The 23,457-nt window shown below is 43.4% G+C and overlaps 1 protein-coding gene across 1 annotated transcript; it reads left to right on the plus strand.

Moving 5' to 3' along the window:
• The first annotated feature begins 567 nt into the window (after positions 1 to 567).
• Positions 568 to 16,810, plus strand: IGFBP3 (insulin like growth factor binding protein 3). The gene is made up of 4 exons (XM_076330726.1): positions 568 to 958; positions 4,778 to 5,007; positions 7,669 to 7,788; positions 14,120 to 16,810. The coding sequence occupies exons 1-4, from the start codon at positions 568 to 570 to the stop codon at positions 14,240 to 14,242; spliced, it is 864 nt and encodes a 287-aa protein (XP_076186841.1). The 3' UTR covers positions 14,243 to 16,810.
• The last annotated feature ends 6,647 nt before the right edge of the window (positions 16,811 to 23,457 follow it).

The raw sequence follows: 23,457 nt of genomic DNA on the forward strand, positions 1-23,457 counted from the left end.
TCCCCCCCCCCCACCTCCGCTCTTTCTCCTTTCTTTTCTGAAGCGTTTTTGGACCAAGTTTTGTTCAGACCGTCTGGGCTTGGCTTTTTAAATTTTTTTTTACTTTTACAAGGCTTTTTATATTTTTTTTTTTTCCTGAGTGTTGTGTGTGGCAAAAAAAAAAAAAGTTAGTGTCAAGCCAAGTGATTCAGGCGCTCTGCAGGGAGGAGGGAGGGAAAAGAAGGAAAAAGTTGCCTTTGTTGCTAGCGAGCTCTTGCTACCTTTATGTGATTAAGGGCAGGAGGCTGAAGAGAGGGTCGGCGCGCGTGTGCCGGCAGCGCAGCTCTCCCGCCTCCCCGCGCTGGTAGGGGTACGAGCGGCTGGTGGCTCCTCTCCCCGCGGCCCCCTCGGAGGCGGCGCGGGCTGTGCGTGCTGCTCCGCTCCGCTCCGCTCCGCTGCGCTCCCCTCCGCCCGCGCTCCTGCGGGCGAGCGGCGGCCTGTGCGTGCCCGCGCGGGGCTCTGCCCATCCCGCTCCCCGGCCGGGGGTGCGCGGGGGCGCCTCCCGGCGGCCCCCCTCCGCCGGTTGCCATGGTGCCGCGGCCCGGCGTGCTGTGGGCAGTGGCGGCGGCGGCGCTGGCGCTGCTGGTCCGGCGGGCGGCGGCGGTGGCGGCGCTGGCGGGGCCGGTGGTCCGCTGCGAGCCCTGCGACGCGCGGGCGCTGCAGCAGTGCAAGCCCCTGCAGCCCGACTGCGCCGAGCGGGTGCGGGAGCCGGGCTGCGGCTGCTGCCTCACCTGCGCCCTGCGCCCGGGGCAGCCCTGCGGCATCTACACCGAGCGCTGCGGCGCCGGCCTCAGCTGCCAGCCGCGGCGGGAGGAGGCGCGGCCGCTGCAGGCGCTGCTGGAGGGCCGCGGGCTCTGCACCAATGCCACGGCGGGCGGCAAGCTGCGGGCCTTCCTCCTGCCGGGACCGCACGCTGCAGGTAAGGGGGCTGCGCCTCGGGGCGGCGGGCGACGGAGCGTAAAGAGATCGCATGCATGCGCGGCTCTCTTCTTGTTCGCTGTTTCCTTGCCTTTTTTTTTTTTTTTAAGTTAAGAAGTAAGTTGCACGCAGCGGGAGGCGGGGAGGCGCGGGCAGGCTTGCTGCAGACCTGTTGCTCCGGAAAGGCCCCCGCTCGCTGCCCGGCGCTGCCTGCCGGCTGCCGGTCCGCGGGGGGCTCCTCGGGCAGCCACGTAGGCGGGGCTGGGATCGTTTTGAAGAAGGGGTGCTTGTGCCGAAGGAAGGGAGGATTTACCTCTTACACGTTATTTATGTATATATCTGTTTTCTTCAACACCGGTGCTAAGAAGTAGCTCCTCACAAACGAGGCAGAGTTGATCTTTTTTAAAAAAATCGGAGGGGGGAGGATTGCATGTTCCTTCTGCGGGTGCGTCGGGCTGCTAGGCTGCAGAGCCTGGATGGAGAGAGAGGGTGAAATCCTCGCGATTTGTACCCAGCGTTCCTGGAAAGAGAGTGCAAGAAAACTGGAGAGCGTGAGCTAACTCCTGCGCTGCAGCGTGGCTATGTTAGGGGAATGCTAAGCACAGAGAAAAAAAAAAAAAGAAAAAGGAGTTAAATATTCCCCTGGCCCGGGAAGGTGGTTATTCAGAACAAAGCGTTTGCACAGCAGTATTTAAGAGGACGTTGGTTTTTTGCTTGCACTGCAAATAAATCTTTGGTCAAACGAAGCTTTCCCGTACCTCTTACATGTCTTGTAAATGAGACGTTCACAGAGCGGGTTTTGTTTTGTTTGAAGAGGAAGGGACGGTTGGAAAAAGTTATGTTAGCATGCACATTTGGAAACTTAAGACAGGGAAACTTGGGATTCAGATCAAGAAAGCACAGTCCCTCTGTGCAAATATTTCATTAAACTGTTTGCTAACCAACAGCAAGTATGTTAACATTTATTTAACAGAAAAGTATGTCAAAAGGCTTTCCACTGTTTGCATTTTTAAAAAGCCAGGAGTTCTTCTGCTAGGTTGCAGGGACTCCTTGGCTGGCCTCTCCTTAGCTGAGGAAGTGGCACCAGTGCTCCAGTTAACTGGCTGCTATGAGAGTAGGAGATGCCTTATTATAATTATTTATGTGCCGCTCCCAAGCTGTGACAATTTGAATGAGAGAGAGTTCAGAGGTACTCACTGAAGTTTTAAATCTCATTGGAACATGGAGCAACTTCCTTCATCACATGAACTTGGCTTTGCATATTCATCCTTCACATGAATTGGAAACAAGGGGCATCTCCTCCGTACTTGAGAGTTGGTGCTGTTTAATGGAGGGGTAGTGCTTTTAGCAGTGACTGTTAGAGAAGGAGAAAGGGGAAGACAGTGGTGCACTTTGCTGAAAAACTTTCTATTTTCAGCCTAAATAGTCAAAATGCCGAGTTCCTGTTTCTGCATTCTTGGCTGAGGGAGAACTCCAATTTTGAAGTCAGTAGGAGCTTTGATTCCTTAAAAAGTGCAAAGTAGGACCCTTACAGTTCACATTCAAGGAGTGAAGGTTGCAAACCTGGGGTGCAAGAAGGAAGAAGTACGCTGAACCTGGGCAACACATAGTGCCTGCCTTCTCATGGGAACGGCTCCACTTTCAGCTCTAAATCCAACACTGCTACACGCCCTCCCCGAGCAGGATCACATCATCTCCCTCACATACAGCTAGGTCCTGCGTCACGTGCTACACTTTTGGTCGTTCCTAGTTTACAGAAATTGCTAGAAGTTGGTATGGGGTGGTGTATATTACAGTAGCTTCTTAACAGCAAATGTAGTAGGCCTGACTTACTTTCCAGTTCATTTTTTTGGGGCACTAAAGTGTTAAGGAGCAGTGTGCATGTGCCAACCTTCTAATCTGTTTTTTAAAAGAGAGCAAGTAACTCAGCAGTTTTGTTTCTGTTGAAGCTAACATGGCACCAAGTTTTGTGAAACTGAGTTAATCAAATATGCTTTACAGTTTAAAATGTGGCATTACGACTGTTCTGAATTGAAGTGTAAGAAGTGCTATTGAAATGTGGTGGTCTATCTAAACTGAAATGACCAGCCTGGTAATTATTTAATGCACATTAAGAATATTTTCTACTTATTTTTGGTAGAGGAGGCAAACTAATGAACTGAACTGATTGCAGAAAACCTAGTAGGCATTGTCTTTATATTTAGGAGATTCAGGGTTATAACATTTTGTTGTATCATTTCTTGCAAACTTCATTGAGAATGTGGAAAAAAAATCCCATCACTGTTTAGAAACAGGACATTAAACCACCAAAAATATGTTCAAATACCGCTGAGTCTCTGAGTTAAACCCACAAAAGCCAGGAAATTTAGACTTAAGACTTAAACTTCCTTAATCCATTTGCACTGGGAGTTGGATTTTCCTGGTCAATTATGTCCATTGCCAGCAGTGGCTACACTAAAACCACCGGTACCAAGATGTTCACTCGGATCCCTCCTCCTCATGTTCCTCCCCTGTTCCTGTGTATTGGCAGTGCCACTATACTGCCTGTGTTGAAATATTTAGAGTCAATGGGCTACGTGAACATGGGCTTTCAGGTTTAGCACTGAATTTCTTGGCTTTTGTGGTTTTTCAGTGAGCCATCAAGCACAATTTTAATACAGATTTCCAGGATGTTCCTTGCACATCAGTTATCATTGTGCACTCCCAGTATGATTCCCTTAGGGGAAAAAAAAAGAAAAAGTGGCCAGCAGCCAAGGCAGCAACCAGTGGGACTTGGCTACTTAGCTGATAGGAATATCCAAACTTGAAAAATTCCCTGGAGGAAATGCAGCCAGAGTTACACTGCAGGAGTCTCCTAAGAGGGAGAAGTGCAGTGTAGACAAATACCTCAGAAAGTACAGGAACACTGGGCTTATGCAGTATTTTGGAAAATGTGCTTCTCCTGTATTTTTGTGGATGGTAGTTTAAAGAGAAAATATTTTTGAAGCTTGTAATGAAAGCAGATATTTGTCCTTTGACACCATTACAGAATGAATGGCGTTTTTTTGTCCATTGCCTTTAAAGTGTATTTTGTACACTACCTAGAAATGTTTCTGATTTTAATAGCAGAAGAATGAAAACGTGCTATTTTTTTTTTTCTTTCCTCTTCCGCATGTTGAATAAAATTAAGAAAGAAAAACTGTTTAAGATGGCTAACTAGAACCATGAAGCTCAGCGCGGTAGATTTTATTGTATTAACGCCTCTTTATTTAAAAAAAAACCAAAAAACAACACCCTTCCTGGGGAAGACAGAGGGTCACCCCACAGCCCATAAGTTGCCCAAGCCAGCCGCGTTTGACTGAAGTTGATTAAGTCAGCCGTGGGTCAGCAGTCGCGGAGGGGAAGGCTCCGCGCCCCCGGCGCCGGTGGGGCTGCTGCGGGCTCCCGCTCCAGCCGCGGCCGCTCCGCCGGCGGCGCAGACCTGCCCCCTCCTGCCGGCGGGCGAAACTGCAGCGGACACCGAGGGGCGAGAAACCGGGGCGGTGGTGGCTTGCAGCGAAGTGGAGGTAGCTAGTTTTCAGGTGCTGGGCAGCCAGCACGGCGGTGCAGTGGGGTACCTTGCGAGGCTGCCGGGAGCAAGGGGATGCTTCAGTTACGAAAGTCGTCGTTCGGCAACAAAGGTGCTGATGCGTGCAGAATGCTAAGTTGTTTATCTCTTTATATATCGCTATTTTGTAAAGGAAAGTTAAGCATGTAGACTAATCTAGTGGTTTGTTGCCCTTCCAGACGCAGCTGGCAGTTGATTAACATTGTCTCTTCACTGCGTTTGTTCTTCTCGAAGGAAATTCCAGTGATTCAGAAGAAGACGACGAGAGTACCAGCAGCATAGAAAATCAGGCCATCCCAAACTCTCACAGGGTGCCAGATTCCAAGTCGCATCCACCACACATCAAAATAGATATCATCAGGAAAGTGCAAGCCAAAAATACGCAGCGCTATAAAGTGGAATATGATTCGCAGAGTACGGATACACTGAACTTCTCTTCTGAATCCAAACAAGAGACTGAATACGTAAGTACTTTTGTAAATGGAAAGGCATTTCCTAGCGTGTGAGTGTGCGTGTGCATGTGTATGTTGTGCATACAACAAGATAAATAAATAAACTAAATAACTAAATGGTGGTAATTGTTGTAGCCATTTAGGGCATTCTGGCTGTTTAACTAGTGGAACTACTGGATCTGCAAATGCAGACAATCAGCAGACCAAGCAGATCACGTTCAGAAAACACGGAGGCCTAATGCAATGGCGTTTACATTGATACAAGTATGATTTTCATTAAGTCATTTCTTAGAGATCGAAAGTTCTTGTTCCCCCCTGTAATTATCACACATTTGTGTGAGTGGATTTGGGACAGGTTTAATAGTGTCGTAATTAAATTTGGTTGCAAACAGCATTATTGGGTTGCAATAATGGAAAAAAGATGTTTCACATTCAGTGTAGTGACACTGTGTTCACACTCCACAGCACAAATCAAGGGAGATAAACTTAGGCTGCGTTCAGGATTAGGATCTTGACTGATCAGTCATTGTTTGCATGACATGCTGAACATCGCCTCCACTTGCAGTCGTCATGTGGTGCTGCTGCCTAAATGCAAAGTCTCCCGGGCACGTGAGCTGCCATTGCTTCCTACTGACTGTGCCCAGTGGATTTGCAGGGCAGCCGGAGTGTGGTGAATCTGAGGGGAGAATAATTCCTCTTCCTGGACATCCTGGCTGATAACCTAGTGTTTATCCTTGTGCCTGTGCCAGATGGCCTAAAAAATATGTCTGGATATACTTTGGAGTTTCATCAAAACAGTTGTGGTGAAACCAGACATGGCTTCCCATCTGCAAAAGGTTTTGAAACCTGTATGAGGTGGAAAGTTGTGTCTGAAGAGAGCGTGGCCTCCAAGTTAACACAGCAAGGGTGGTGAAGCTGCATGTTTAGTTTGTCACTGATGTCTAGCCATCTAGCAAAAACACTTCAGTGTCTGCCTTCCAGCGTGTCCTCTTCCCAAAAACGTGAGGTAAACTGCCTACAGTAAAAGAATGAACTTTGGTAGCTCTGAGGAAATAGGGTCCTGGTCTTAACTAGGATGAACATTTCACTTACATGGTAGTTGGGCCCCATGAGCAAAGGCGCACTGACTTACCAAGGCTGCTGGTGTCTGTAAGAACCAGAAATAAGTCCATCGGGGACAGGTGCCTTTGTCAGCAAATGCCCTTCTAGCTGTGTCTGCATGTTAGCTTTTGATATTGATCTCTCTGACTTTGGAAGCCTGCTTCAAAATGAGAATTAAAAAAAAGCTGTTGGTCTTTTTGTAGGCCTAACTCGGGACCAAAGCTTTGAACGTGTGTGATTTGCAGTCAGCGTGTCTGAGCAGTTTTGGTTTTTTAAGGAACTGCCAATAAGAGCAGCAATTTAAAATGCATGTTTAGAGCTTGTGAGATTGATACTGAAAGAAAACATATGAAAGCAGCAAGGAAGGTCTTTGCTAACCAAAAAAAAAAAATTTAAACTCCAGTAGAACTGTGGAGTCTGTATGCTTTCAGACACGCACATGAAAGGCACTTTACATGAGCAAACTATTAATATTACCACTTGAAAGTTTAAATGTCATTACTTCACTAATTAAAAATTGCACCAAATGCATCTTTGTGTTGATACAGCAACTTAAACATTTTAAACCCATGCAACCATGCAAAGGAATTTTTTCGGGTCTCTGCTGAAGAAGTGGGCTGCTGGACTGAGTCAGTAATGTGCCCAGACAGGAGTGTAGCTAAGCACAGAGTTTGTAGGCTGCAACTCTTGAATCCCGATCCCACTGCTGACACTGACTGCCTTCTTGGCCTCTGGCAAAATGTGAACTCCTCCGCCTCTGGTTTTCTGACTGTGGAGTGGGGCTCGTAATGCTTTACTCCCTATCCTGAGGGGCTGCAGTAAGAAATAATTAGTTGGTGGTTGAGACATGCTCTTAAAAGTGCTTCTGGAAGTTCTTTTTGGCTCATTGTCCTAGAGCTAATCCTCACTACATTGTTGTCAGCCTTTTGCACACGGAGAAAGTGAGGCAAAAAGTGACATACTTATCTAATGAGAATGTTGTGTGCAACCATTCCTTTGCATGGCTGCATTCATTTGGTCCAGTTGAAATTGGGAATTGTTGTCCAAAGTTGCAGTATTTTTATATATATGTATACATTATGCCAAACTACTTCTTTTCAATTAAATCCATTTCATTTAAGCTCTCAAATCCAGCAGAATCACAAAAATCAAATGGCATTAGGGAAAATCTACGAAGTGGTGTATTTCCAGTTGCCTACCTTCTTCTTTTCCTACTTGGTGCAAGGCCAGCTTTTCCAAACCTAAGTTATGTTATATGTGATTGATTTACATACTGGTTAAGCCTTCCTGTAGGTATATGTGGCTGTGATTTCAACTGGAAACGCCAGTCTGTGCCTCAGCATAGCACAGGGCCTTCAGTGTTTAGAAATTGGTTTGTCCTGAATTGAAGCAGAAAGTCAGAATTTTATCTGTGAATGGTCTGCCTTTTGACATATCCAGCCATCCCTTTGTTTTAATGGATTTGTTTGGGTTTGTGCTTCTTGCCCTGTAAAGATTTATTAACTCTCGTGTGAAAGACAGCATTTGGGAATGAAGTTTCATCTGTGTTTTCTAAAACATGCTCGTTAACAGGGTCCCTGTCGTAGAGAAATGGAAGACACTTTAAACCACCTAAAGATCCTGAATGTCTTGAGTCCCAGGGGTTTTCATATTCCAAATTGTGACAAGAAGGGGTTCTACAAGAAAAAGCAAGTAAGTACAGAGTCTTGATCACTTCAATGAATGCACTTCACCTTTTCTGCATCTTTGCTGAAGGATCTTGCCAGCAAGGTGCATTATGTATCATTTTACAGGGGAACTAGTTCATTTCCAGTTTTAGGACCTGATCTGATAGTGCTGAACCTTGTCAAGTGGGGACAGTGTTTTTATTTTTTTTTGGTCATGACAACAGATTCATTTGAGAAACTTCATACCTAATCACACATGGGTTGGCTGGTGTCCTAGATACTAAAGCCCTTTGGTTTAAAAAAAGCAGTGCCTCTGTAATAACCCACAGAGCTAAATGTTGCAGTCACCATATGACTGCAATAGATCAATGCTTTGAATTGTAAATAGCTGCTTGAGAGTTCCTAGAAGAACTGCACTGGATCATATTACAAAAAGCAACTTGAAAAAGGCATGTATCTGTCCTTTATGTGCCACACAGATCACTTCCAAAATCCAGGTCATGTTATCGTGAAAGTGATATATCTAGGAGTTACTCTGCAACAAGGATGGCTTCTCAGCCCTCTTTGGTTCTGGGGTTGTGACCTTTCTTGACAAATGCAGACCTGAACTGCAGGTATTTATGCTTTAGTTGTGTCGGGTTGAGCTACGGCAGCATTCTCCATTCAGTGTTGCCCTTGAAGCTCATTCAGGAACTTGGGGAAGTATAAGACGTGCCAGGTTCTTTGCTTAGTGTGCATATCCCATCTAATTCCAGTGTTTAGTTAGTGACCTGCGTCCAAATATGTTTCTTGGTATAATTCCAAAATTTCCTGAATTCAAAATTTCTTTAAGATTTTCCTCAAGGCAAACCCTCTGTAAGGACAGATTTTGTTTGTGGACCATCTTGTCTCTCCCATTTGGGTTTACACAAGTCAGCCTCTCTATCTCTGGTAACCAAAGGAGCGGCTGACTCTGTGTTACTAGCTAATGCAGTTCATTGGTTGGAAGTGAGAGGCCAAACTCCGACCAGGCAACCTTATTTTAGGAATGGTATCTTTCCATTTTTTGGCTTCCAGCTTTCTTAGAAACAGTCTTTCCCTTTCAGGTATTCCCTGGAGCTCTGCATTAAGCTGGCAGTGTCAGGTGGGGTGTTTGCAATAGGGGTGAGGTTTCCAGCCTTCCTTTCTGCCATCAGCCCAGCGTTGACTGTGGTGTTTGACCTTCGGTGCATGCTGCTGAGCTTGTCTACGCTCCCCAGCTTTTCCCGAGCAGGTGGTGGCAACTCCCAAGCAGGGACAGAGTTTCTTTTTGTTGTCTGGAGTTTTGAGAAGCCTGTGTCATTCATGTCCCACTGCATGTAAACTAGCAGAGAGCAATGCTCACGTCTCGGTCTGCATTTGTTCAGAAAATACGTCGGACTGCTATGTGGAGTGAGGCTAGGACTGTGTTTTGTGCCTGTGCCATGAAAGCATTTGCTTAGCTACTCTAGAACAGCACATCATTTAACTGCGTTCGAGGCACACAAGCATACTGTAGTCCTTTTCCTTCTCTAGGTATTACAGGAGACCGCAGATTGGTATTTACTTTGTTCAGTAGATCTTCCTTTCATCTGTCGTCAGACTCTGAGGTTTTTGCTTCATCAGCAAAAAGGTGGTGGTTTGCACACAGTCTCTGGCATGTGTATGTAGTAAATCAGATCCACAGTAAGCACGTATTAAAGTGCCTTACTTTAAAGGGTGACTGTACTTTAAAGTGCAGTCATAGTTCTGCCACTGAGGCAGAAAAAAAGGAAATGCAGAGGAAAAATAATAGGAAAGACAGATAATACACTTACCTAGTCTTTTGTCCTAGAAGTTGATTTATGAGAATAAGGTGTTGGTACAGACCAAAGACACGCTTCTGCCCTCTGTGTAGTGTCTGTGCTGCCTGGAGACTTTCAAACTGCTTTAGGAAAGGTTCCTGCGCTATGTGCAACAGCCCGTCCAGTCAGCAAACGTCGAGGATGAAGGGGCACTTTCATACCTGGCCAGCCTTGTCAAGCGCTGTGCCAATTTACACAGGTCCAGTAGTTTCAATGGTAGTTCGAGACAACTCGGGATCTTGTAGGAGATACCCACAATTGGAGCGCATGTGAGTAAATATTCTACATGAAATGCAGTTGGAGTGCTTCTCCTGTAAATAAACCTCAATCAACCCTGGGAACAGGCCTTCATAGGTCGAGCTTATAGAGGCAGGCTGCTTCTCACACAAACAACGTACAAACCAAAAATAATGTATTTGAGTTGCCCTTGTAGAATTAACTCTAGAAAAAAGCATCAGTTTGAGAAGTGAGTGAGTGCTGTCCAGACTGAATTCACTGTCCACAAGGCAATGCAACAATTGTGTTTGTTCGGTTTTCTCTTTGGAGCGTCAACATGTAGGTCTGATATTTTAGGCACCGTGAACAGGTGTCTAATCTCATTAACAGAATGCTGGGCTATTTTATTAATTTCCTTCATTGCTGCTATTATTAGCAGCATTCAATCTGTAATTCAATTATATTCTGTTGTGACAACAAAATTGAGAATAATACATTAGGAAATAGACAGTAAATCCATCAAAAAATGAGTGTGAACTAGGCCTTTTTAATTCCAGAAACAGCTGCCAAAACCACTGCCTAGGATGATAACGTAGATAGGTGTGTGGTGGTAGGAATCTGATAAATTATGATCACCCTGGAAACCGTTAAAACTCATTCAGGAGGCACTTCACGTGTTAGTTTATTCTGCCTTCCTGGGCACCTGCTCTTCCAGTCAAGTTGAAAGCAGTTACTTTTCAAGACATTTCTGGATATTTAGAAATTGACTTTTCAGGAACAACCATAGGGAGTAATTTGCATATGTGAAACAATTTTAAGAACATAAATTTATGTGTCAAGGTATAACATGAAAAATATTTCACACCTTGTGCTTATATATAAACTTTTTTAAAATTGGGCCTATTAAAATTTAGAATTCTTTGTCTTAATAAATCATACATGTAAGGTTGTACTGTTCAACTGTGGTATATAGGTATATTTGTGTGGAATAGGTTGATACAGGCACTTTTCTGCCTCAAGCATGGAAAAAAAGGTTTTGATGAAATTAGAATTATTATATGGGGCAATTACTAGAATTGCCCCATATTTGTGTACCGGAGCCAGATACTCACCTAAATGTGAGCTGGCATCGTTCCACTGAAAACAGAGCTGGGCTTGGCGGGAGCCAAAACGGCCCGAGGTATATATCAATGCTGTCTGCAGTCTGTTCCGGGAGGCCACAGTTGTAGCTCCACGGAGACCTCTGGGCTGACCAGGAATTCAGTGGGATACCATATGCTTTGCTGTGCCCCACGAATGCCTCTGCGGCACTTCTTTGTGGAAGGGAGAGGGGCAGGTGGCATGGAAGCTGGCAGCTGGTGTTTCTATCAGAAGTAATTACTGGCTCCACCACTTGGGCAGTTTTCCAGCTTTTTGGACTTCTGAAGTCATACAGAAGAGCCGGGCAGAGCCTTGAAATGTATGTGGAGTACAAAATTCAGAAGAACGGATTCCCCCCCCCCCCCCCCCCGCCATGAACTGTCCACCACTTCTGTGGGGAATGCAAGCTAGCTGCTTCAGGATAAAAGCATCACTTTTGAATCAGAAGTGCTTTACTATTGACAGCATGGCTGAGCAGGTAGTACAAAATCGCATATTGGAAAAGGTAAATCATTTCCTCGCAGAGCGTTATTTCAGCTGTGGAATAATCTAAGGGTTTCGTTTTCCAAATGGGTTGTCTAGAAGAAATAAAAAAATATTAGTAGTAGGGAAGGTGTTCCTGCAGACTAACTTCATGTTGTAGTTAATTCTGAAAATTATGCAACTGTAAAAAGCAATCAAAACCTCCAACAACATGAGATAACTTTAATTGATCATTTGTTTTGAGAGTGATGCAAGCCTATGAATCAGCAAGAGTTGTGTAACATACTTCATATAGTACTTCTAAAAGGGGAGGCTGTGTTACTATTATTAGCAGAAGTGTAGTTTCATTGCCGGAGCACCAGGCTGGCAGCCAGAAGACCTGTGCTCTAATTCAGGTTCCATCTGTGCCTGCTGTTTTGGGAAAAACAACTCAAGAACTGCTGCCTCAGTTTCCTTTTCTGTAAAATTCAAATTGTGCAAAGGCTGTTGTTTATGAATTCCTCAGTTTTGAGCATGAAGAATTTAAGTCACTAAACGTTAATACCACTTAAGCTAGAGGCCAGTCCAGCTGCCACCAAAATTGAAGGAAAATTTCCCATTGACGTCAGTGGACTTTGAGCAGCCATTCATGGAAATCCTGGAGAATACACGCAAGCCCTAGTCAGGCTTTTGAGACAATAAACATAAGTTGTAAAACTTACGTTTAAAGATCTAGTACGAAAACCAGCTGAACAGGTAACTAGAACTCGAATGCAGCAAACCACGTAGTTTAGCAAATTATTAATGTAGCTGTTCTCTCAGTAGGTTTGAACTTCTTCACCGTCTCCTAAAATAAGCTGATATGTACTTTAAGCTTAATCTTGTCATCCTGCTGCCGTCCATTTGCATAGGGCTAATACAGAAGGACTGCAAATTCAGAGAAGAGAAGGCATTGTATTATTTCTGCATTGGGCTTGTTACTCAAAAATATATCACAAGGGTAGATTAATTGGCAGTTACAGTGATTAACATTACTTCATTTACTCTAAAATAAAATAAACAAGATGGAAACTTATTCAGAAATTTGTGTCTAATGTATGATCTGCTCCCACCTCTCTTTCACAAGTTCTCAGTGAAGACTGTCTACCCTACTCCATGCTGCCACAAATTAGTTGGCTTAGGGGCCAATGTGCTGGTACAGGCTGTCCCAGGAGTGACCCATATTCACAGTTCTGTCCGAAATACCACCCTTTCGCCTGAGGTCCTAAACTAGACGTGGAAAGGGTCAGGCACTTCGGGCAGCATGTGAAGCCCAACACTTGCTTGATGTTTCCTTTCATACCTGCACATGGAAAAGACACTTAGCTTAGTGAGCCACTGCCATACCCACATGGGAGATGGGGACATGCCTATTAGACTCTGGAGAACAAGTAGTCGAGGGGTAGTGGCAAAGTTTACCTGACTTGTACCAGTCTGAACCTCTGAAATACTTGAATTGCTGTGAGTGTGATCTCGGAGACAGCATTTGCTCTGCTTGCAAGATAGCCTTCACAGTGTTGAGGGCCATTCAGTCTAGCCTAACTTCCTTCATGTTGGCGATGCAACAGATGAAACCTCAGTCTTTGAAAAGCTAGGTATGTTTGTGTCACCGCCTCCTTTGTAAGTCTGTCCTGACTAAAGAGCCACCTCTGTTGGCATTTGCAGTGAGTCCTGTATCCCCAAATCTCAAAACTTGAGCTGACATGGAGGCTATGTCTTGGCAATGAGGTTGACTATGGCAAACCTAGTGAGATAATCAGTGTCCTGGAGACACGTCTTTCGAGTGGGTGAAAACCTTGCAGGGTCCCAGAGGTTCACAGTATGTAACTGTGTCCAGGGTTGCATACTGAATGCAATGTGCAGCATGTCATCTCCTTTAGCCTAGTTTTTGCCATTCTTGGTTCCTTGGGGAGAGCATTACTTACTTAGTATGCACTAGACTTTATAATGAATTTTTACTGCATTACTATTTCTAAAGAAGTTCAGTGTCGTTGCCTGTCTAGTGGTAGTTTCAGGTTGGTCAGCATTGCTGGCAAATTCCACCAGACAACTTCTAAAGCTGACATAGGTTATAGACTAGTATATAAGCAACCTTATTTATAGGAAAATATACATGTACAGTTCTAGTACACTTAGCAGTTGTTGAAGTGATAACTCCATTACAGAAGGATTATGTATCTGTTAATAAATGTCAACTACAGTATTGAAATTCCTCCAGCAAACAGATGCAAGCCAAGGTTGTTTATTGCTGCAATGGCTGTCTTTGCCGGACCTGTGCTTTGGTGTAGAACAAATCCATTAATTTCCTTTTCCAAAGATGGGTCCCAGTCGTCAGCCTGTACTGTTACAAGTAGTCCTGGTATTCAAAGGGGTCAACTGTGCTGCCTAATATAATAGGGAGTAGTTCATAAGGTTGTTTTCTGGTAGTTCTCAGAGCAGTTTTATTATGGAGTTAATTAGACCCAAAGGGGTTGACAGGCAGAGCAGGTAAGCTTTTATTGTGATACTTTGTAGTGGTAATAAATATTCTGTTTGATTCTGTCAGATATGGCCAGGATATGGAAGTGCGGCTGTCAAATGAGCAGGAATCCCTGCTATATAACACTAAAAGCGGAGAAAACAAAAATAATGCTAACTGGGTCTTTTATTCTGTTCCAGTGTCGCCCATCCAAAGGCCGAAAGAGAGGTTACTGCTGGTGCGTGGATAAATATGGACAGCCACTTCCTGGGTATGATGGGAAGGGAAAAGATGTCCACTGCTATAACTTGGAAAGCAAATGAGGGCTGGGTGCCAGCTCTTCTGGCATCTGTGCGTGGCCTCTGGACCTCGCAGAGACCTTGGAGGGGCTGGGCAAACACTGTGGACTGTGTTGCGCATGGAGTAACCAAGCGCTGCCTCCTGCGGCGGATGGAGAGTCGCAGCCTCTGCGGACACTGCTGCAGCTGCACCCCGCCACCGACATGCGTTGGGCTTCCTATAGGACGTGTAGGGAGCTCTGAATTCCCACGTAAACCTGCACTATTGATACCCAGAGAGAGAGGCACTTCAGGATGGATTCAGGGAGTCTCCACTGACTTTTTAAAGAATGGCCTGTGACCAATTTGATCCCGAAAGATACTGGTTTTTTATTTTAAAGAATTTATAGATTGTAAGCTTGTAAAAGTATTAAAGAAAAAAAACAAAACAAAATCAAAAAAAACCCACAAGGATTTAAAAGTTAAGCTTTTTTTACAGGTCTGACGGGAAACTTATCTTCACGGGTAAAAGGTTTTATAAAAATCTCAAAGAACTTTTTAAAGAAACGTATTTCTAAAATAAAGACATGGCTATTTTTTCTGTAAAATATATTATGAATATTCTGTTAGTCTGTATTTAATATAATTGTTTTTTAATAAACTTTATTTAAATGTAACTTGTGAATACCAAATACTACACAATAATTCTAGTGTATACTTCTGTATGCAAAGAGAAAGTAAGGGTATGGAATGATTTACAAATATGTATAGATCCATACGCATACACACTGACCTATTCTAGATAATAGAAATGAATTTGTGGAGTGAAGGAAGTTTTTCCAGAAGAGATTGTTTTGTTATTTGAAGTAACTACAAATACCAAGATAATCTTCTTTTTTTTTTTTTTAATTATTTTATTTTGTTGGTATTTCTAGTGTACCCATCACTGAATTATGCCACTGGAAAGGATAACAGTTGCACTGAAGCTCTCGGTAAAGCATTCTTCTGTCTGTTCTTCGCTTCAGTTTGTGCAACAGGGCTTACATTTCCTCCGTTTCCTGCTCACACTAATACAGAATATTCATGGACAAAAACTGCCATTACAGTACCACCCTTTCTACTTGCTTATTTATTTTGAAAAGCTGTATCTATTCTGTGTTGTCTTGGTACACTCTACCAAAGCACATACTCTGTATGAGGAACTTCTGTTTAAAACAATGCCGACAAGATGGGGGGGATCGTGGACCTGGGTGTTGAGACCCCCACGCTTCATTTATGCTACACACAATTGTTGCTTGCTTTGACTTTGGTAGAAATGATTTGCCTGTATCTAAGCATATAATAAGAACCATTGGGTTTAAATATTTAAACCAACTGTCTGCCATGATGTTACATGTCTTTTTAATCAGAAGAGAAATGATTCGGTTTTGTTCTGGTATGTGATGCTTTTACATAAGGAAGACTTTGGCAACATTTTTTTTTTTGACTGTTTACTGAACTTCATGACAAATTCTGTATGACAATGAAATCTGGATAAGGAAAGGTGGCCTGTGAAATGTAACATCTCTCTGGAAAGTAATGCCATATTTTGTATATGTATTTATTTATATATTTTATATAAATATTTTATATATTTATATAAATATATAATATATTCTTATATGTGTCACTATAAATGTTTGATGTCACTGTAGAAAAAAGAAACCATCAACACTGTAATTTCCTGTTGGGTTGGGAACTCTGCGGAGACTGAGGGCAGTGGGTTTCCAGCCGATGGGGCCAGTGGTTGTGCTGATGGAGGGGAGACTGTGGGGCCAAGGAGCCCATTCCTCTCCCACCCCATGAATTACAACCACCTTTGTTCCTGCCAGCAATGGCAAATGTCTTGAAACTCTGAAATGGAAAGGTTTGGATATGCAGCTTGCTGGGATCGAGATAGCCGATCACCATAAATCAGATGTTTAAAGCCTAACTCTGAAATGTATTAGCTGAACAGCCCTGTGTGCAGTCATGTTTTCCTAATTTTTATCTAATGAAATGAGTTCACATCATCATGAAAACTGAAATTTTTTAACCTTAGAGTAAGGAAAAAAGTATACGTGAAGTGATGCTTACTCCAGGCTAATACAGATTTCCTGACAGATGGTTACAGAAAGCTTTGTGAGGTGAAGATTTATTGCAATATTTTTACTGCTAATGCAAATGTCATGCCTGCAAAGATTTGTTGGCAAAAAAATAAATGCTGGGCCTTTTTTTTAAAAAAAAAAGTTGTAAACCAGTGCCTTTCAAATAATTTCACAGAGGGAAGAAAGTTGTATATACAGCAATATTTGGGCATGTAACCATAGATGTGAAAATAAGGGTTGGATTCATGAAAGTGAGTTAGTATCTCACGTTTGGGTTTTTTTTTTTTTTTTAATAGCTATCTTGTGAGCCTTCTGAAAAAGAAAAGCAGCTTCTCACCAAAAAAGGTGGATAGCTGCCTTGCAAGCCACATTTTGCCAGTATGCAAGAAATGTTTTAACAGTCTGTGGCAGTATTTCTGATTGGTGTATTTTGTCAAGTTTTTAAACTTTTTACATTTTGCCCTACCATTAAAAAGAAACAGAAGAAGCTGGCTTGTAAAGTTCTTAAGTGATACTAAATTCTCTAATCTGTGCAGAGCACCAACTCTGTTTTTTAAAAAATACTACATCTCAAGGAACTCAAACTGATTCAAGCAAGCAATCTGTCACATGAATTATTTAAGAAATTGCATTCAGCTCCTTTGGTGATACTAACGGTCTTTGGTATGTAACAGAGAAAACATACAGCCATAAGAGAAAAAAACAAACTGCGTAGTTGTGCAAGTCAGTTTGGTTATTTTGCTTCCAACAGATGTCTTTGAAACAAAGACTGTGTCTAAAAATAGCCAAAAAAAACCCCAAACCCACCTCACCTGTAATTTGAAGCTTCCCCTTTTTCAGAAGTTGCCTTTTAGATACTTTTTATGAGCACAGTTGCTTGCACTAGTGTTGGATACTTCTCATTGTCTATCTGGTGTTCCTGGCAGCTGGCATTCTTGGTGTGAAATGCAAAATAACGTTATTTCCCTGCAAAAAAAAGTCACTCTTCAAAATGAAAAGAATCGGTGGTGGCTTTTTCCTTTTTGTTTTTCTTTTTTAACATTCCTATTTCTATGAAGACAAGGGTTCAATTCAATAGACAAGTTACTCGTCATTCAAAGATTTTTCTCATGGCTATAGGAGCCAGGCTGCAATTCAAACAATACTTGTGGGCTACATCCAAGCAGCAGAATGTGGGCAGCACAAAGCAAATGTATGGGTCAGTATCAGCTCAGGGGAAGATTTCCCTCCATGCACAGGTTAGAAATGTTTCCTGCTAAGAGCTGCAATGAGTAGAGGACTTTGTTTTTGGTGGCAGAAATGGAACCAATGCATCAGAAAAATACCTCCTGTTTTGGTGCCTTCACTGCCTTCGGCTCAGGTGGTTTATTTTTTTAAGGAACATTTGTCAGCTTTTTTCTTATTTTTAACAAGCTCTTTCAAGAATCTCAGGTGATCTGGGTGAACATTGTGAAGTCTCAGAAAAATCTTTGTAACTGCTAACATTATTTACATGTCAAATATTTGCATGGGAAGGCACTACAAGAGCTTAATGTATGTACTGAAAAAGTTCCTAATTTCTTTTTGAGCATATTTCACCCCTAGATGCTACATGGGTACCATAGGTAGCCCAGATTGATGTGGTATTTATTTTAGCCAGTGTAAGAAATAGTTGCATAAATCCCTATAATTGACCAGAATGCAAGTTAAAACTGCCTGTAGGCAGCTGTATTATCTTTTGAACTATTTGAGAAAGTTCCCTTTTTTAATAGACCTACTGTGCTATAGTCTTTTGAGCTCAGAATATCCTTTTCCACCTTTTTGGCATGCACGTCCTTCAGGGCATAACGTTAGCTATTTGTGCACAGGGGAAGGAGGCTTCAATGAATACCAAAACCACAGAATTAATTAGTTTTTAGTACAGTCTGAACTTTTTATGACTAAATTCCATAGAAACCTTAACACAGCATAATTCTTTATTGAACTGAGCCCTAAATTTAAGTAATGGTTTTACAAACCTTTTGGGAAATCATTTTTTGGTATCTCTAGTCACACTCCAAAACTGTGTAAGCAAGGATGGCTCCACAGAGATTTTACATATTAGCAATAGGAATTATATTTAAAGTATGAAAAGTGCTGAGCAATTTTCCTGGATGCCAAAGCATATTAGTATTCAAAATTTGTTTATATGGGTAGCTGTTTTGTACGTGGTCCTGCTGCGCCTTTAGGAACCCTTCACATCTATTCATTTCTATCAGAAGAATATGCTTGCTTCCTACATTAGAAAGGACCCATTTTTCTTCCACCACTCCCTCTTTTTTTCTGAGAAATCCAAAAATAAGATCCAAAAGTGTATCAGAGTATTCGAAGGGCAAGCTTTTTGTGGTCAGTATCAGTAATGCCTTCATCTCCAAGTGTGCAAAATTCATTTTGTTTAAGGCCATTAGAAGAGAAGTGTTTTGGTATGTCCAGTGGACCTGGGTATCTTCTTCCAACTGGAAAAAATTTAACCTTCATTGGATTTTGGAGTCTGCCTCCTTGGAGATATTCAAAAGCCATCTGGACATGGTCCTGGGGCAACCGGTTCTAGGTGGCCCTGCTTGAGCAAGGGGTTGGACCAGGTGACCTCCAGAGATCCCTTCCAACCTCAACCATCCTGAGATCCCATGAACCTGTCAGGATGGGGTAGCTTGGTGTCTGGAGTTCCAGCGCATGAGATTGTCTACATTATACAATGCATTGATTGAGAAGATGTTACCTCTTTTTCTGCTAAAAAGGAAATTTCCTGGTAAAATGGCAAGTAGTGCAAATTTGTTGTTCACCAGAAGAAGTTTTGGGTTTAAAACTCGGCATTTTATGTATTATTTCCTCCAGTTCAGATTTTGCAGCTGCAGAAGCATATACACCAGCCTTAGAGAAAATTCTATTGTAAAAACCTTTGCTTTTGCCCTGCACGTATATTAAAAAATACAAATTACTTCAAGGCTGAAAGTTCCAGCTGAACAAAACTGGAGACCAGGTATTAGCAGAAGCAAAGGGTAATGCTGCAAATCTCAGTTTATCCTTGCAGAATGCATGTCCTGCTGCAGTATGTATCCTGGCTTTCCACTTCTGCTGACCTATCCAAATTCCTTAAGAGCCTTTCTCTGTCATGGCTAATTTCATCCCACCGCTCTCTCCAGGAGTGGGGATGGAAAGAAAGGCAGCAAAGTTATTGCTGCAGAGAGCAGCTATTTCCTCCAGAAAAATCTGTGAAGCTGAAGAAAATGTCATTGAGACGGACTGCTTCCCACAGCCATGTGCGGTAGGACCATCCAAAAGTGGGGTAGTGAAGGGACGTGCTTACAAGAGCCAGGCTGAGTGTGCATTTTCCTCACTCCTTGCAACTGGAGAGCAGAGGCTATTTTTGCCTGCTTATGCCACACAGAATATTCAAGGTGAAGACTTGTTTCCTACATCTGCTACCTATCACATAACTTGCACCCAGTAAAAAAGACCTAACTGACTGAGCTTGAAAAGTTGATTATTGCTTTATCACAGGAGTGCCACATGCAACCTTCAGCCCTCAGATCCTGGCACACATTTCCACAGCTGCTATTACCTGGCTACCAGTGACATGTTGCGGCTCTTCTTTTTCTATTCCCTTGCTGGGGCTAAATGGTGAGGGCTCAGCTGCCAAAGCAGCAATAAACAGAAGCTGCAGGCAAAAAGAAAATATGAAAGAAGAAGATTATGTAGCCAGCATTTGCTCTAGGCCTCCAGAGACATCACACACTAAGCTGCTTTTCCAAGGAACCTCAGCATCTACGCATCAGCCCATTGAACTACAAAGCACTGTCAGTGAGAGAGAAAAAAATCACGTCACCACTGGCATAATTATGCAATTAAAAACGTCAGTGCAGGCACAAATGGGCTGCTCTTTGTTAGCTTAACAGCAGTTGGAGAAGACTGAGAGCTGGAGGAAGACTGCCTGCGCCATGTTCTGCACAGCAGAACTGCAGCAGGGAGGCTCTGCTAGAATAGTTGTGCCCCCTGGCCAGGCACTGTCCCTGCTGGGAAATGTCGTTTGTAAGGAAGCAGCAAGGAGACAAGCATGTGCGCAGCCCTGCCTTCCCCTGTGTGCCCTTGTCTCATGCTGCCACTCAGAGGTGATAATACAACATGGAGTCTGAAAAGGCAAGCAGAAACTTTAGCAAAATGAAACAGCCAAGATCTGGAATGGGCTAAGTTTAGATTTGTTCATTTGACCTTACTTCAACATCCACGAGCACCCTTGCTCCCATGTCTCTCCCGCAGGAGGTTGTCCCTCTCCCTGGGCCCTCGCAGTAGCTTACTTGCAGATGAACTTTGCACCCTGGGGGAGGAGGTAGGTCAAGGGAGGAGGAAAGGAGGGAAAATAAAATAAAGCCCTTGTTTGTTGACAGAGCTATAGTCAGAGCTGTTTTCATAACTCAGAGTGCAAGAGCTGGTATGTCTGGGCTCCTGCTCCACTGCTGTTGTTTTTGTTACTTTCTGGTAATACAAAACTAACCGGCTGTGCTCCCAGCAGGTCCTCTCCTTCTTTGTCCCCTCCCACCTTTACCTAAACGTGACTAGGTAATATAGGGTGACATGTCAGTAAGAGAAGTCCTCCACTTGCCCCAACTCTGCTACTGTTACTCACAATATACCATCTACCCAAGTCCTAGAGGTGGCAAATGTGCTAAACACAATTAGGTGGGTGTTAAGATCCTCATACCCCACTTTCCTGTGCGGTCTGAATCCCTGCCTGATTCTTGATGCAAAGTACAACAAGTGCATAAAATAATTGCTCCATAAATACAAAATGTGTCAGAAAATAGAAAGACTGGGACTTGTCATCAGTGCAGCCTGGGGAGGCTATTTAGGCTAGTGGTCTGTCAGTGAAGTGACAGCCAGGGAAAAGTAGGCCCAATTCAAAGGTGTTGTCTAAAGATAGAGATAGGACTTGTCCATTCAACGTGCAGCATGGGTTGAGAGTCTAGCTTGGAATGAGTCACTCGGATCTTTTTTTTTTACGGATACTTTTTATTATTTTAGTAGTAGTAGTATTAGTATTACTATTATTTATTATTATGGGTTGGGCAGGGATTAGACATTGGTGGTGTTCTGCAATAGCAAGGCAGTGATGTGGGTAGAAAAATAACGTTTCTAATTTTGCAAAGTCAGTGCTGCTAGACTGCTGGTAAAGCACAAACATCTTTGGTTCTGACTTTGCAGAAAAAAACCTGCTCTGTTTTAGTATTTTGTTGGGGTTCCCACGTAGTCTCTGACACTATGGGAGCTGAGCACTTTCCAGGAGTGCAGTAAATCCTGTGGGAAGCCTCTGCCATGTGCCATTCTTTTCCATACCACTTTTCTTCCCCTTGAGGAAAGAAAGCTATATGTTATGCATTTTCAGTTTGTTTTTTTATTTTGTGATGTGTTTAGGACTCTCACTAGCAAGTGCAAGGTCAAATACTGTTTTTGGAAAGGAAAAGGCTAAATCTTGACGTGCTTAATATCTGATTGCATTTTGGGCTGGGTCTGTAGAAAGCTGTTCCCTGCCTAAGTTTTGCTTTTGCAAAGCATGTGTCCTTATGGTAGAGAAGTGACAGAGATGCTGATGAGCTTTCACTGTTAGTGTTGGCTGGCCTCCACCCCCATTTTCTTTCTTTCCTTCTTTCTCTCCCCTCACCTCCAAATGTGTCTCTGCTGTACCCCAAAGTGATGAGCAGAACTGACTCAGCATGAGCAGAGCCCAATACCAGTGACTGTAGGTTGTCTTGGACAGCTTAAGGGGAAAAGGAGGGTAGAAAATAAAGTGCAGAGGGCAGTGACCTCATTTCTGTGCTATGAGCATTTTGCAGCTGGCAGTAGGCCAGGGGCAGGAGGAGGCATGGCTGGAACAAACCCTGCTGCAGCAAACCTGAAGGGTTTCGGCAGGAAGAAGCACAAACTGGGTAGGTAGGGTTCTCAGATAACATGAAACAAACATTACAGATGCTCACCTAAGACCTTCCCACCAATTAATGTTTTTAGGTGGAGTAGGAGAAGTGCAAGAGGGTGTGAAGGGAGGGAGCTGAAATAACGAGGAACAGTACATCCCCTTTACACATCCAGCTGCATGCAGGTGACCTGAGCTGCTAAGAGCATCCTGTGGCACCTTCCCTGTTTCCCCACTCATTCCCACCAGGCTTAGCTCACCAGCGCAGGTGGGACCGCTGCAGCAGGCACACACTGAAGCCAGGATTGCCATCTGACACATGCCAAAAAAGAAAAAAAAACCAAAAAAACCACACACACCCCACCGAACAGAAAAAAATAACCAAAACAAAGGAAAATTACAGACCTGTGATTTTTCACCCTGTTACTGAGACTGATCATAAAAATCAGGACAAATGACAATGCCTGGCATCTACGGCCTAAATGTAGTCCAAGCTCCTGGCAGCACTGTGATAGGGGAGATAAAATTGCCTTCTTTGCCTCCTCGCATTAGTCCTAAACCCAGTATGTGGAAGAGGCTGGCCCAAGTCAGACAGCCCATCCCAGAGCAGCTCAGCAGAAGTCTGTCCTGGTGAGTCCTGGCAAGATGTCACAAGAGACCAGATTGCAGATAAGGAGGAACCCATCCCCTATTGCTTTCAGTGGGAGGCAAGGAGCTAAACCCCTCTAAGAAATTGGCCTGTCATGCCTGAATGCTGTACGAAGCAACTTCTGCTTCTGGTACTTAACATTTAAAGGAAAGAGTTCCCCTAAAACCCTGTCCCTGTTAAAAACTCTAATTTCTTGCAGCTAGGATGGGAACTTGCCACCCTGCAAAACACTGGAAGTAGCTGTCCACTGGATTGCTATACTGCAAATAGACTGTGCTATTAATAATTATTAACATGATGAAGATTTCCCCTATATATATAATGATACCAACAAAAAGAACCAATTTCTGCTCTTTAGAGATCAACCTTTACACAAGGCCAATGGGGTGAGAGCAGTCAGAGTGCTCTTAAGCGTGTGCTGTAGCTATGAGTATATGATTTCCCCTCCTTTCTTCACCATTTTCCCTTGGCAATGCTGCATGACAGTTGTTCAGTGCTTGGTAGGCTCCATGAAAGGACTCTAAGGTTCTGCCCAAATTTGCTGCCGCTTCCTTATTTTGAT

Source organism: Aptenodytes patagonicus, chromosome 2, assembly GCF_965638725.1.
Source record: "Aptenodytes patagonicus chromosome 2, bAptPat1.pri.cur, whole genome shotgun sequence".
NCBI lineage: Eukaryota > Metazoa > Chordata > Aves > Sphenisciformes > Spheniscidae > Aptenodytes > Aptenodytes patagonicus.

What these genes read in the sequence shown, in the direction of transcription:
- IGFBP3 (XM_076330726.1), top strand. Translation starts at nt 568, where the DNA reads ATGGTGCCGCGGCCCGGCGTGCTGTGGGCAGTGGCGGCGGCGGCGCTG. An exon ending in GCCGGGACCGCACGCTGCAG is followed by an intron (nt 959 to 4,777) that starts GTAAGGGGGCTG and finishes TTCTTCTCGAAG; the next exon opens with GAAATTCCAGTGATTCAGAA. An exon ending in GGTTCTACAAGAAAAAGCAA is followed by an intron (nt 7,789 to 14,119) that starts GTAAGTACAGAG and finishes ATTCTGTTCCAG; the next exon opens with TGTCGCCCATCCAAAGGCCG.